At 39.2% G+C, this 15,992-nt stretch overlaps 1 protein-coding gene across 1 annotated transcript in view; it reads right to left on the bottom strand.

Annotated features, from left to right (window-relative positions):
- Window positions 1–12,802, bottom strand: part of GNAS (GNAS complex locus) — a gene marked incomplete at its 5' end in the record, with an annotated part of 83,027 nt that extends 70,225 nt beyond the window's left edge. Inside the window, one exon of the mRNA XM_015647538.3 lies at window positions 12,648–12,802. Within this exon, the coding sequence (XP_015503024.2) occupies window positions 12,648–12,802 (155 nt within the window). The remainder of the gene's footprint in view (window positions 1–12,647) is intronic.
- Between the last annotated feature and the right edge of the window lie 3,190 nt (window positions 12,803–15,992).

Raw genomic sequence — 15,992 nt, forward strand, 5'->3', positions numbered from 1 at the left:
GAAAAAAATAGTCTTTATTTAATAATCTTACGATTGCTTGATTAGTACTTGGAAAATAAAAAGCACTACTTAAGTGCTAAATATTATTAGCTTTTTCAGAACATCAGCTCCAAACTCGCCACTCCCCATTTCCTTCCCTCGTAACTCTCTTCATTCATGTCATCAGAAGGCATCTTATTTTCAGCAACAACTACTCACTTTTTTTTTTAAATGCTGCTGGATGTGCAGAACTACTGTTGAGGTTGCTTGGCAACTAGTGAGACATATCAGAAGGAGAGATAAGGTCCAGAATGAATGGAATTGAAGAGAACTATATTTGGTTTCATTAGGAGATACTAATGCGCTCAAACTATACTGATTGGAATTACACACACTAAGGTGAAATTTTGCTGTTTCTTTCAGAGATCCATAATCAGAGTAGCACTAAATCCAGTCAGGCACCTCCTCAGCCACACACATGTCTCTCTCTCCAGAACAGGCTTCAGAACCAGAGCTTTAACCTGAGCAAGCAGTTTGGAACAGCATGGAACAGTCAGAAAACACAGATACTTTTTAAGTATTTTGAAGAATTTTAGGCCAGAGAGGATAGTTGACTGCTTCAGTTTGCCTTTCAGTGTATCACAAGCCACTGTTTCTCCATATACTTTAGTGTTGAGATGAAATTTCAAATAAAACAATTATTCTGGAAGTCACAATTTGAAATGAGGTAAGACTGAGCACCCAGGACTCCTGCAAGGACAGAGAACTGCTTACAAAAAGTCTGCTCTAATGATCCAAGGACGTCAAGAAAGCCTTGTGCAGAAGATGGAAACAAGCCTAGCTGTCCCTAATGAAAGAGCTTCTTATCTAACTCTTCAACTAACTTTATCTGCATCACTTGAGTAAGAATCAAGCAGTCTGCCCCAAAAGAGGATCTTCTGACATCACCTCAGACCCTGCTCGATCTTTGATGCTTCAGGAGGAAGTAAAAACAGTGACGACAAAAAAAGCAGCAAAATTATCTTAAGGGAAAAAACCAAAACCAAAAGTCAACCCCCACGCTTCCCCACCTTTCTGATGCCTGTGGGCAGGCACGGGGCTGAAAGGTTTCAAGGCTTCAAACACCAACTCAGAATTGCAAATACCTAATAATGCTCAGGAAAAGGAAGAATTTGCAGCACGTGCATCAGGCTTTGAGCTCCCCCAGGCCACCATGGGCACCCTGAGCACACACACCTGCATCAGGAAAGATTAATCTTCAGGTGGATTGAAATATGGTTTAAAAATAAACCCATACCTTTGTAAGATTGTAAACGAAGCTTCCTCTAACCCAACAAATTATTTCAAGTAAAGGATCTCAAATGCTAAGGAAGTCAGTCTCATGCCTGCCTTGTTCTTAGGCATCTTTCTCACACAGCACCACCTCTATACAGCCATGAAATCACACCTGACATCCCTCTTCTGGACCTGGGACAACACCTGTGGCTTACTTTTAACTTCTTCCCAAAATTCCACATCCTTCATGAAGTGAAGGCACCAGCATGGGATATACTATTTTAATAACACTCTTATCAGATTTGGAAGTCCCCTTTATCACTTAATGTTTCACTTTCCCTTTTTTTAGTCATTCAAGCCTGCATTTGTCTTTTTGCTACAAAAAACATTCTGAACCATACTAAGGTAATTTAACTAATTGACTTTCGAGTCCTTTTCCAATTTTACAGATACAATCTAAACTCTGACTCCTGCGGGACTCTCTCATGTTCAGCTGCATTAAAACAAATTTCTGAAGTACAACTTATCAGATCACCCCTCCCAGTAATAATTATAAATAAGTTATATAAATTGGTGCTTCCCATAGTTTCTCACAGGATTTCCTCTGGGATTTTTCTTCATTGTTTATTGAAAATACCCATATTCTATTTCCACAACAAAATCATAGAATCACACAGAGATGATCCCAATATTTGTCCTTCTACCAGACACAAAACTTCCTGTTCTGTTTGCAGCGTTATCCAGGATGGAAACATATTATCTTTGGGTAAGGAATAATATATGTAGAATATTTCTACTTTACCTAACTATGTATAACTTCACTGCTTGCATTCAGTTAAAAAAAATTAAAAAAAAAAAAATAAAATCTGTGCCCAAACAGTATTATTAATAATTAAGAGGAAAAAAAATCATATTTTCTAATTGTCTAAAATTATTATCAGAATAGAACATATGAATTTCAGTTAAGAAAAGAGAGGCCTTGGTTGACTCCAGTAAATCCAAGAAAAAAGTACATTTTAAAAATTTGTTCAGCAGGAATAAAACTGAGAAAAAAGTCAGAAGTTACGCTGCCTACGTGATTTTGAAATGTTTTTTCCCAACTTGCTATGACTGCACAGAATACAGAAATGTTTTACTAAACTCAATCTTTTTCACTCATTTCTTGCCCCTTATTTTACAGTGTCAAAAAGATTCTTAGGTAACAGAACGCTCCCAAGTTCTTCGGTAATTGACATAAGGAAAGTAAACATTTGATTGCATAAGATACAATTACATAAAGTGAAGACTGTCCAATTAAGTGAAAGCAAAACACAGAGGCAGCACAGAGCATCCCAAGTTCCCAAGAGTTGGGGAAATTAAGAGTGACACAGTTCCAGTTCAAAAAACTAACAGGCAAAATAGTTATATTTCAGATTTTCAACTATGTGTAAATTACAGAGCATATTTTTATCTACAACGTTCAGTCTAAGCAGAATGTGTTCCTATGAGTAACTACTTCGAAACAACATTAATCATTTTGACATAGCAAAATTAAAAGATTGCATCCAATTTCCAGGCATCTATTTTAGAATGCATCAAAACCCAGAACTGAAAATCCAGTAGCTTCCCACAACATAGAAATTTAATAACAAAAAAAAACCCCACACAATCCCATTAAAGCAAATATTCCAGAAAGTTGTGTAACAAGCTTGCTGCAGAAGACATTGAGACAAAGTACAAGGAAACTTAATTTTTTTACTGACACTGAGCTCTGCAACTGTTTTGTTAAATATTTGGAAGTGTAGAACATGCTGCTCTGTCTGACCTGCACATGGGCTTGGGGAGATTGGGACTGAGTGGTCACAGCTTTCCTGAAAACTTCAAGTGCTTAACTGAGCCCTTTCCTTCTCAGTATTTTCTGTCATTTAAAGAAAAAATAATTTTCCTGGGCTTTGTATTGTGCTTATAGTTTGGGGTTTTTTTTCCATGAATAATGCAGTGCTGTGATTACACTCTAATTTCAGAAGATATTAAATAAAATCATTTCAGTAGATACCTATGTCATTAGGATTACTATATTCTGCTTATTAAAAAAAAAGTTGTTACAACTCTAAGTTTTCATATTTATCTTAAATAGTCTTAACCTGCTAAAACCAACAAAAAATAAACAAATCTATGCCAGTCACTGTTGTGCAAGTAAACTGAAATTAATGAAACCAACTAGTTTAATTTTTCCATAGTAATGCCACATTTAACCAAATTTGCCTAGCCTATTTTAATTTAAATGATCAGGTTTAAAAGAAGCATTACACGTAGTTCTCTGAGCTTAATGTGCTGAGTCCCACTACACATTTTTATCTAGATTTAAAAAAAAAAAAGAAAACCAAGCAAGATTGAAGCAAGGCATTCTTTGTTACTACAAACTTAAGGAAGAAATTTACTTCACAAACACCCATTTCCTTGCAACATTTTCTAATCAGTATGAACAGTTCTATTACGCAGATAATTGTACTGTCAAAACAGAATAAAAATGTCTTAACTTGAAGGAAACCAAAGACCTCCAGACAAGAAGGGAGTGTTTAAATCCCAGGGATGAAGGAGACAGCAGTAAATCCCCAGCAAGCTGTGAAGGTGCCATTCAAAGCTAAATGCAGCATCTCCTGGGACTACCCCAAAGCCCAGAAGGAAAACCTGCACACCTCTGCCTGCTCCATTAGCTCACCCACCACTCCTGGGAGGCTGCAAGGGTGCAGTTGGGAGAGATAATTATTTTCTAGTGCCTTAACTAAAAAGAAAAGTGAATGCAATGACTTATTCAATAGCCCTGTGGAGAATACAGCCAGCAACAGGTAGCTCAGAGAGAAGGGCACGAGCTTTCCTGTACTTCTGTAACAGAAACACCTTGAAACAAAACATCCCACTGAGATATTTCACTACTATATTTTTCAAAAAGTGGATGCTTCTGCCTCTTAGCTGTCAAAAACACCCCTCAATGCATTTTCCCCTCAAAGCAAGCTCAGATGTAAACAAGTAATTCTAATTAACTGCATGTTTATATTAGAGTACAGTTGCAGAAATAACTACTAAAAGCTGATGCAGCTACACTTGCACTGTATCCTAAATCTTGAATTTACTCTTAATTCAAGGTTCAACTATTAAAGTAAAATGTAAGGCATGCTATTTTTAACATCAAGATTCAAATTATACTAAAAAAAAGCTCTCATCAGTGGAAATTCTTTCATTTCAACTTGAGAGCTCTGAATAACCAAGATTTAGCTGAGCAATTTGTGTATCTCAGCTCTTCATCAGAGATGGGACCTGGGCAACCCTAATACACAAATGCATGATATATCTAAAAATAAAGATAACTTTGCCTGCTGGATTACACTTCAAAGCCTTAGCTCTGCCTGCCTTGCTCTGAGACGTTGGGGAAGGATGTTCACAGAGCTGCAAGAAGAGGAGTGTTTCCACTTTTTAGAAAAATGCCTCAAAACCCCCCAAACCTGCTCCCCCAGCCCAGGAGAACAACACAGGAGCTCACATCCTAAGAAACAGGAACAAGAAATCCCACTCATATCTAGATTGCTAGAAGGAGGAGAGAAAGGCACAGCTTTTATTAATAATACATTTTATCTTATGGGACAAAACCACAAGGTTTTAACATAATGAAATTGAAAAAAAAAAAAATAATTTCCCAGCTGGAATGACTGGCAAGAGATAAAATGTAGTTATATCATGAAGCAAGTGAAATCATCACAGTTTGCAATAATGTAAATGAATAGTTTTAATATCAAAAAGGTAACTGTAATAAGTTTAAGATGATAAGGAGCACCCTGTTCATATATAAACTAGCTCAAGCGTCCATCTGGAAAAATTAGTAAAAACTTTTTTTTTTGAAAAATCAGAGTACTGCCCAGTCTGTCCATCCAAAATATATGGGAAATAAGAAATATAATGAGATACTACAGAAGAAAATTCTTCACATACTGCTGATTCTGCAGCAGTGGCTAGAGAAAAGGTAGCCACTCTGCACCATCTAATTATTAGGAAAAGCTGGTGAAAACCTGAAAAACCCAGTGAAATTTTTCAGAAAGGACACAGAAATGTGGAATACAGATACACATTTAATATTCTCCACAGAGAGCTATATTTTTTAAGTTATCTGAAGTTTTTTGCAGTATTTAATACAGTTTGTGATTTATTAAATAACAAGTTAAATAGAACATGATACATTGGTTTATACTACTAGATGTTTGCTTAAGATAAGAAAACGGAGCAAAATACACCACTTCCACTTTAACTCATGAATGTGGAAACTAAAAATATTTCAAAAAAGAAGTAAATCTGGAGTGAAACAAGAAATAGCAAGACTTTTATTAGCTGTTTTTTCTAAGTCTCACTCTACCCCAGATTCTGCTGTGCAACCAAACTTGAAGAAGCATTGCTGCTGCAAAATTAATTTCCAGAAATGAAAATCAGAAGCTGAGTAGAAAAGAGACCAAAATTAGCCCTCCAATGAGGAAAAGAAGGAAGAGTTCATGTAGATCTAAACCAGCCACAACACATTCTGACTTTGTCCAGGTAGCAGGAAAACCAGAAAAGGGAAGATAAAGGGTGGGCTGATGCAGGAAAATTTAAGAATCAGTGTTGCATCAGGGAGAAAAACAAGGAGTGGAGGAAACAGGAGACACTCAGAAAACCACAAGTCCCAAAGAGGAGCTGCAGATGCTGCTGGGGAGAAAGGATTTGGAAGACAGAACAAGTTACAGAACCCAGACTTCACTCACTCAGCTACACACTGAACGGTTTATTTTCTGTTTGGGAAAATAAAAGGAAACTTGCACATTTGTTTGATTTTACCAAAACTAATGAGTAAAATCCCACATCTACCATCAAAAGTCAAAACCCTTGCAGACCCATTCACAATGTTTTCCACATAGTTAAGCCTTAAGCTCTCTTCTGTCTCTCTCTTCTGCTTCTCAGATTACATCACTCGTGCTTATTCCGCTATTCATAGTTATTGCTCTCCAAGCTCTCTACAACTGTAAAGCTTTCTCCTAGGTTGATAGCTGCATACTTAAAAAGCTTTTGTGAAATTTAAACCTCAAAACAAATAGAACTACTGCCATAGTTTTGGCCAGTCCGTTTATATGCCAAATCATGTCTGCAACATATGCAAACTTAGCTTGAGAGATGAGTTTACTATTGGGTTTTTTCTGCTGTTGGGTTTCTTTTTCAGAAAACTGAAATATTTAACTGAAAGCACAAATGGCAAGTTGCAAGCCAGGAAAAGTAATTCAAAGGACAAAGCGCTCTCAACGTGTAACAACATAAAATTGGCAGTTTAAATACTGCTTTCCTAGGAGAATTCAGCATTTCCCAACCAGTAAATGCAGGTAAGATGCACCTTCTGCTCTGAGCAATACCATGTTTCCCATGAAAATAAAGAAATTATGTTCAATTCACACTTTCCATCTTTTACCTATGTGAAAACAAAGCACAATGTAAAAATGAAAGTCAATGCTTTCTTTGAACACTGTGCTGTCATCTCTCCACTGATGGTTAACCTGAGCCTACCACGAGCATCTAGAAGCAATAAAACTAACCAGCTTCATAAACTTTTAGATTCCTTCATGCACTACTTTTATGAAGTATTTCAGGAACCTAAATTCACAATTTTTCACCCTGAAAAAAAATTTCACTTCACTTGCACATGGAAATATTTTAACAGCTTAATTTCAGAAAGCCCCTAAGCAAGGTGAAGGAGTTATCCCAGTGACTGTTAGAATTTTCAGTGTCACAGTACGTTAACAATCCTTGCCAAATGAGGCCCAGTGCAGGTATTATAAACAATCAAAATTTTCTGAAAACTCATTTTACAGCATTTAAAAATTACACCTGAGTAGCACATCTAAATTGCAAAGCATTTGCACAAGTTCTTAATGGACAATGACTCATATCTTCAGGCAAGATCCCATAAGAAACTTGAAAAAAAACCTGTCCCAAACTCATAAGGTTTTTTCCTTTTTTGTTATATGTAAAAAAAATCTTAATGCTGCTTCACTGAGTTCACTTATACTCAGTCAAAGAACAGAGTTTTCACCCTTGTAGAAATAAAAGTATTTTCAAAGAAAAGATAATTTCAAGCACATAAAAAAATCTCTTAAACATTCTAACAACTAAGGAATTGCCCGGTTGCACAGGTTGTTTAACATCACCAGGTATTGCCCCCCATTTCTTTCAAGTTGATAAAAGTTATATTTAACTTGTATAAACATTTTGCATAAAATTTTACGAGCTATATGCAGTAGTTAGTTCTTTTTCATAGTATTTATTAGCTATTGGCATACCTTTTGTCTTTTGATAAAATTCAACTACACAACTGTGTCAGGTCTCAGGACAAGACCTAAAACTGAGTGAAACACAAATCCTCCTCCCCTCTTTGCCCACTTTATGTTCTATAGCACAAATTTTGATCAAACACCATAGCCAGTTGTTCAGATAGAACTGAACAGATGTGTACACACAAATTTTCCAGCACATCACTGGTGTCCTGGAACAGGAGCTGAGAAAAAAACCCCAAAAGTTTGTGCCAGAAGCCTCTTAACAGACACTGCGATGCAAAGAAAGAGAAATGGCCGAGGGAGAATCACACACCCCAAGCCTCCCCCACTCCAATTTTCAATTTTCCTCAAACACCAGGAAAAAATTACTTTTGTTGCCAGTCAAGTAAAACACAATAATGTCTGTTTGTTTCTTGGCAAGGAGCTGAAGTGACCATTTTGAAAACATGGGATTGGTACACAAATGTAAAGGAACTATAAAAACACAGCAATCATATTTGTGTATACAAGCTAATATTAGCCATTAGGAGGGAATTCACTATTTTGGAAGACTTAGTTACAAATATTATACTTTTCCCTTGCTTGTAACATTAACTTCTCTTCCATAAAATCACGTGGCTAAAAAGACCAAAGTTAGAAAAAACCCCACAGTATCAGACAACTGAAAAGTAAAGTTACTGAACCAGAAGTTGTTCCACTTACAAGAGACTGACACTGACTAAAATTATTAGATAATGTTATTTACTGCTTTATGTGACATAATGGTGGTAATGGATGTATTAAGAGAAGATTAGAAACCATCAGTGACTACTTTTTCTGACTCACAAACTCCTAAATCTTGGTGACAAAAGAGAAAATGTTCAAAAGTTCTAAGAGGGTGACCTGGCTTTCCCAGCTTTCCCGCTAAGAGAAAATGATTTTTAAAAGTACAAGAGAAATGTAAATATATTTGTCATCTAAGTCTTGAAAACAAAGCTATTGAGCTCTGCTTATGCCATCAACACTACCAGATTTAATAAATACACAAACTCCTATTCAGCACTTCAACATATTAGTTCAAGAAAGTGTCAACATTTTACATCATCATTTGGGAAATTGAGGCTGAAAAGCATTACCTGGAATTTCCTGTAACTTCAAGACTTCCTGAATCTTAAACACTATCCAAACTTAATAATCACAAAGGCATATTCCCCTTATTTGTCAATCTTTGTAGTGGATTTCGTAAGTCACATTTCAACTATTTATTGCTATTTAAATATTTCTGCTGGTCCCAGTTTTTCCCATGACACTTCAAGATTGTCTCTTGCCCATGCCAATTATTCCTCGCTTTCTAAAATTGTGCATGACAATGACTCTCTCCTGAGAGTCTGTCAGCCAAAGCCACAGTGATCACAGAGGGGAAAGATGACTTAAAGAAATCAGAAGTAAGTGAAAGGCCATGTTTTTAGTAGCAAAGAACCCCAGCCTCTAAATAGCACAAAAAGGAGTTTTCTTTTCCTCTTCAACCTGAGCTACGCATTTAATTCTTCCAGCTGTATTCACTACTCCTCCTATCCTCCCTTTCCCATTTTTCATCCTTCCCAGCTCAGGAAGATTGCATCTAAACTTCTGTACAGTCAAAAAGAGAAGGTTTTGGCTCCACCTTATCAGTGTATACTCACAAAATACTGTCTGCAGCAGTAGATACCTACTCCTCTGGAACTGCCTCATGAAAAGACAGTTGAAGTGTTGAGGAGGGAGGGAGGGAAGGAAAGGAAGGGAAGTCGCAGGCTTCCTGCTATTAAAAGCCAAATTTAAACCCTTTCTACATCAAAAGGGCCTCTGTTGTTGGGAGTAATGCAAAGAGCAGAAAATTTGGTTGATACGGCTTCCTCATTCTGCTTAGAAGGCAGCTCTTCCATGTTAAAGACCAGGAACACTGGAAAAATAATGTGGGGAGGCCACACTCCCATTTTTCATGGAATTGCTGCAGGAAGATGTCAGATGATAGCATGGCCACCTGAAGCCATTCTGCAAGAGCTGAAAGTGGGCTAAGCCCTTCCAAAAAACTCCATGCAGAAAAACCTGTGCTGTAGAACATGCCTTGCTTCTCCAATACTCAACTCCCCTCACCAATGCCACAGCACTCTGACATCTCATACTCCAGCTCCACTACAGCAGCAGAAAAAAAATGCACTTCTGTCTCCAATTCAACTACAAATTATAAGAGGAACATTGAAAAAAAAAAAATAGTCTTTACTGTAGTTAACTTGCCTACAACTTTAACCACCATCAGATTAATCTTAGCTTTAACTATTCAGCACATTAATTACCTGGAGTACCTGATTCCGTACAGTTCCTCAAATAATTAATTAGCTAAAGGGATTGAGAATTGGAGTCCCAGAGGAAATTCTAGTTTTGTAGAACTACACAGATTTCACCTTGCTAAATGCAACAATTCACCTAAAGGCACATGACAACTTCAATTATTTAGGGGCAGAATCCTAAAACCAAACAAAATAAAATCCCCTCACACTCACTGAAGTAGGCCAGCACTTTTAGCACTGGATATCCTGTTTAGTCACCAGCAAGAAGAGCAACACTGAATAAAAACTTTTGATTCCCTTGTTCATTGCCAAAGGGCAACCAAACCAAAGGCAAACAATTCTAAGACAGGACTTTAAGCTGGATTTCTTTCAAAGCACAAGAATAAACTGCACCAATAATAATGCACAGAAATAATTCAAAACTAGTTATGTACAAGTACACTAAAATTAAAGAAAAGTCTCCTCATCTGCAGTATATTACTGTTTCCAGCATCTCTCTCCTGCTATTCATCACATCAGCTGTGGTGTTGTATGCAAACATGTTTATATTCCAGAGCAACTGATCAGGACATGAAGAGAAGTAATGCTTTGCTCTTCCTACCCTTCCAAAAAAAACTCAATGCTATTTCTCTCATTAGCTGAATCCCACATCATTCTTCCACAAGGTAAGCAGGGCAGAAAGGGAGTGAATCAGGCAAAAAGGGTAATGGAAAGCAAGACAACATAGAGAGCAGTTAGTTATTTGGAAGCAAATGCAAGTTATTTAAGGACAGATGTGTAACTTGCAAGAATTTCAAAACACTGAAAAACAGCCTTTTCCCTGCTGTAAAGTGTATGTTATGATCTACTGATTATTTTTGGCAGTAGAACCCTAGAAATGATGCGTTATAACTTACTCCTTGTACTTTAAATATACCACACTTCTGTATTGGATTTTTATGCACCTCAGTGTTCCAGCATGTATTACCCAGCAAAGGACAAGCAGAAGGGACAAAGTGCCCTGGGTGGACAATGCCCAGCTCCTGAGCCCCAGGCTGCTCCCCTGCAGTTCCCGCACGGCTCCCGCACAGGGACATGCCCCGTGATTGGCAGCAGGGCTGTGCTGGCACAGGGCTGCCCCGTAATCCAAATCCCTTGCTCTGAGAAGGCAGAAGCCAGCAGAGCCTCCTGAGGCCAAATTTTGCCATGTTGCCCTGGATTCCAGCTGCGGGCTCAGCTCTGCCCAAACCTATAATGCAGTGAGACACTGGAACCCCTGGCTGCTGCAAATCCCAGTGTGTCCCAGTCCCTCACCAGTTCTGCACAGGTCTCTGGGCTCCCAGGTCCACACAGACTTGGGTGTGCAGCCTGCAGGGCTGAGGTCACCTACCCACATCATACACCATCCATCACACAGCATTGTTACCCCTTTAAGAGCGCCCATCTGCTTAAAAACTTAGAAAAAACATGTTGTTTAAATGGACTGATACTTTCAAAGGTCCTGGGGATCCACTTCCACTTTCATTCATGAACTTTTTACTCAGCACCCAATACTGAGACCTACTCAACCAAGTCAACTCATTCAAGTCTTTTAAGTCACACAAGTCTTTTAAGAGGTCTCTGCAGCAGCCCAAAGGACAGAGACAGCTCAGCAGCAACAGGATGCAGGACTAGGCACTTATGAAAAAGCTATTTTGGAAATAGAAAATATTCCTTATAAAGAGGAGCTAAAAACATGTAACACATAACATATTTATTATGAATCAGTCTGAACTTTCATCCAAAAGACTTGTGAACCTTATGCTGAACTATCATTTGCTGATTAGGAAGAAGTACCGTCCAGACTCCCTGGCTAAACTTTTAGCTCAGATATTCTTACTAAAGAATTAACTACTGGAAGACTAAAGAAAGCTTAACCTTCCCAAAAAGGCAGGGTTCACAAAATAGACGATACCACTAAAAGCTAAAGGATGGCAGTACAAAACTGTTACGTTTGAAAACAAGCAAGAAAAAACCAATAATACAATCTAAAAAAAAAAAAAGCACAGAAAATAAGCTTTGAAATTCCAATACTTTGATTCAATTAGTATTAATTTAGCAGCTTTTAGTACACACAAACACAATTGCAAGCATAAATTAACGAGCAGAAAAATCTCTTCCTACTCTCTAGCAAAGTTAGTCAAAAAGTTAGCAAACAAATCTTTCTCAGACAAACAACAAGATATCCATTTTCCCTATCTTAATGCCATTCCCCTTTTCACAACTGCCAAATAACAGATATTAGATGCAAAAATTAAAAGTTTCTAAGAAGATAATTTAACACAAACATCCGGACAAACAAACACAACAAAATCTCTAAAATTCAGACTACAATTTCATTCTGTGAGGACACAAAGTAATTGCTTGCTCCAAATAAAGAAAATTCCACTCGTTTTGTACACTGACACGAGGCACCTTTACAGCAATATGAATCAAAGTGCTATGGCTGAGGCAAATCAGTGTCAGCCATGTTGTGAAAGAAACTGTAGTTAACAAACCCACAAAACTCAAAACTTAATCAAATCAGCTCTGCCTTGACATAAATAATTTTACACTGCTCTTACTTATGATTGGTGCCTGACTTCTTCAGGTTAATGTCTATTAATCTCATCTAAAAATACACATCCAAATTCTAGAGGTAGTGAAACAGCAGCAAGAGGAAAATACACAAGATATAAACCAGGAGCGTTGACTGTGGCGCAGAGGAGGAAGGTATGTTGTAAAGTGAAAAAGCAAATGCACTTACTCAGCATTAAATCCATTCACATGAAGGATCCTCATCTGCTTGACTATTGTGCTTTTACCGGATTCACCAGCACCTAGAAAATGAAAGTAAATCGATTTCAGAAGGAAGCATAAGTGATTAAGGCACACGCTAGAATTTTTTTCTTCGGGGTAAAATCAAGAAAGTTTGGTTTCTCAGTGCAAGAGCGAAAAGTGAAAGAAATAATTGCCACTGGAAACTTCAGTTGTAGCTAAAAATAAATGCCCAGCTCAAGTCATGTGTCAGATCTGAATCTTGGATCATTTCACTGTCCATTTTTTCAGTGTCAATGTTAAAAGCAGATTGCAGTATCTGGAAAGAAAATGGACAACTTCAACATTTCGCAGAGAAGACAACAGGGAACATCACAACCTGGTTGCCTTGTCACAACTATCTGACAGAGGGGAAGACTGACTGAAGTCCCTTTTAAACTGAGAAAATTCTGTTATATCCTTAAAGAATTTTAAGTTTGGCTGCAGTTCATCATCACCCAGTTAAACTCCATAACTTAAATCACGCGGAATAAAATATGTAGATACATTTGAAAAAGGAAGGCATCCCTTTAAGCCTCCACCCACAAAGTTACAAAAAACCTCCTCTTATCTGCATCTTGTAAGCAGCCTCCCACCCTCCCTATATGTTCCAAAATCGACCCTACACACAACGAGAGGCAGAGACCACCTTTTGTGGCTGCCTGCTCCAAAGAGCCCCCCTGCAGCTCTCCCCTGCTCCCCTTCTGAACCTGCAGTGCAAAAACCCCACTCCACTTTACTCCAGTTTCCATAAGTAGATGGATGCTATTTCTGCTGTGCTGCTCGGATGCCAGTGCACAGGGCAGCCCATCTGCCTGTAGTACCCGTTTTTCCATGCACGCTGAACAACTCCAACAGCAGCATTTAATTGAGCTGCTCCACGCTGCCAGATCGGCAGCTTTCTTTCTATATAAAGCAAACATATTTTTGCAGGAGTAGTATCGTAACGTGGCAAAATTTAGAAAGATTCCCCTTAGCATCTCCTGGCTACTCGTTTACTCCCCTCCTCAGCCTGTGTCTCACCCACAGGAACCGTACGGCTGTGGCAGAACGGGCAGGGAGGTACAGTTTGTATTTATAGGATGTCAGGCCTCTGCTAGCACACACTGACAGCACAAGCCTCCATTTTGAGCCTCATGTTCAAAACTGTATTTTAGCAGCTATATTTCAAGGTTCATTTTTTCACAAATGCTTTCCCCCTCTGCTTTCTTCCTTCCTTTCCTTCTCTCTCATGAATTCCCAAGTCCTCCTCGGCTCTCCATAAAACCTGGTTGAATGTTTTGCCACTTTAATCCCAGAGCCTTACTCCTTTTCCTTCTCCTTGCTCGCTGGTGTTTTGTAAGCATTTAGAGAGCAGTTTTTATCTCCAGCTCTTTATGCACATGCCACTTCTCCCCTAAGCTGCTGTTTTATACCATACACCCTCTGTCTGATGAGGCAGACTGTACCACGCAATAAACACAGGTGGCTAAACCAATCAAGAATTAGTATCTTGGGATAAGATAGACTGGATCATCTTCACAACTAGAAATTATTCACGAAAGCAGTATTTACTGTAGTCGTATGTCTACTTAAATATTAATAACAACTAAATTTCAGCTGTAACACTTAATCACATTTTATATTTATAAGCATTGGGAGCCAAAATCTTTACCTCACTTGGTCCAAAAAGGAGGCTAGACAGTTGTTGCATTTGCTATAAAAACACACGGTTTGGTATCGACACACCTGGGTTCTCTGGATCGGATACAACACCAATGAACCAAAATGATGTATTACACCTACATTTCTCCATAAGTCTAGCTCTATATTTGGCTGCTTGTTAAAGCCATATTCTCAACAATTACACACACACGTTTAACTTCACCACCAAGGAGAGTTCCATTAATTTTAGCAAGACTGCTCGTGGCAGCGGGGCAAGCACGTGTACAGCGATGGGGCCTACGAGCAGCAGCATAAACCCACTAGAATATTCAGCAGCTCTTCTTTGTTGTTATTTGAATATGATTTGAAAAGATTAAGAACACTTTACAAGTGCCTGGCTTCTTACTGCATATGTCTTATAGAGGAAATGTATGATAATAATAGGGAGGTGAACTTTTTTATTTTTTACTACTGACTCTGAGTTACAGACTATCTACAATTCATGGCAGAAACTGTAACAGCTGAACTATCACTTTAAAACAGACATACAGATGACTTTACTGTCATTGCTAAACACACGCAAATTTTTATTTGCAAGTATCTAAACTATTTTTCAGCCACTAAAACTAAAGAAAACAGAAGGAAAACCCAAGCAAGCCCATCATGTTTCTGTTTGCTGAAATTTTGCCTCTTACGAAAGCAACTCGTCTGATGACAAATAGTTTCTACGTATCTACGTAATATTCAGCCTGAAATCTGGAAGTCCAAGACATTTCCCAAGAGCTGAAGTCCAAATTATCCTGTTAAAAGATTTCTGCTGAAGCCCTGGCAGGCTCCTTAGCGTTGCAGGTGCTGCTGTAGTCACAGTCACTCTCCATTCATATTAAGTCTCTTTCTTCAAATGAGTATTTGAAAGATTTTACTGGTGATAGTTCGCTTCCAAATTCACCGCCTTCAAAAACTCTTTTTATTTTTTTTTTTCCTTTCAGTTAGGGTTTTTTCCCCCCAAAACTGAGTCAGCTCGGCGAGGCCTAGCCTATGCTCCACGCTACAGCCCTGCAGAACGTGCACAGGCAGTCAGTCCCTCGCCGTGACCAAAACAACCCACGGCTTGTAACTGCATCTGATCCTAAAACACTGCTCCAAAATACTCTGAAATATTGAGCCTGACAAACATTTGCTTGTCCTCTCCGCTATCGGTATTTGGACCTTTCCGTTCCCTGAAAGCCACAGCCCGCATTTGTAAATGTCCCTCCTGAAAAACACGAGCAGGTAGCCCAAAGGAGCCGCTGGAAGAGCACCTGGAGCCCGGCTCTGCCAGCGCTCCAGAGCGCGGTACCTCAATTCCTGGTGCGCCAGCGGAGGGTGCCGAGCCCGCCGGGGCCGGGGCCGTGCCCGCCCGGCCCTGCGCTGCTCCGCGGCCCCAGCGCGGCCGCGCTTCCCTCCGGGACCGACATCCTCCCTCCGTTTCCCCCAAACGATTCCCCGACTTCCTCCCTTCCCCTTCCTCCTCTCCCCGGCCTGGCCGCACGTCCCTCGGCACCCCGGCCCCGGCGCGGGGAGCGGTGTCCGGCCCTCCCGCGCTCGCCGCGCCGTCCGCCCTCGGCCGCTGTCACTGCCCTGCCCTGTTTATCTGCCAGGCTCCCCGCGG

This window comes from Parus major, chromosome 20, assembly GCF_001522545.3.
Source record: "Parus major isolate Abel chromosome 20, Parus_major1.1, whole genome shotgun sequence".
In the NCBI taxonomy this organism is placed as follows: Eukaryota; Metazoa; Chordata; class Aves; order Passeriformes; family Paridae; genus Parus; species Parus major.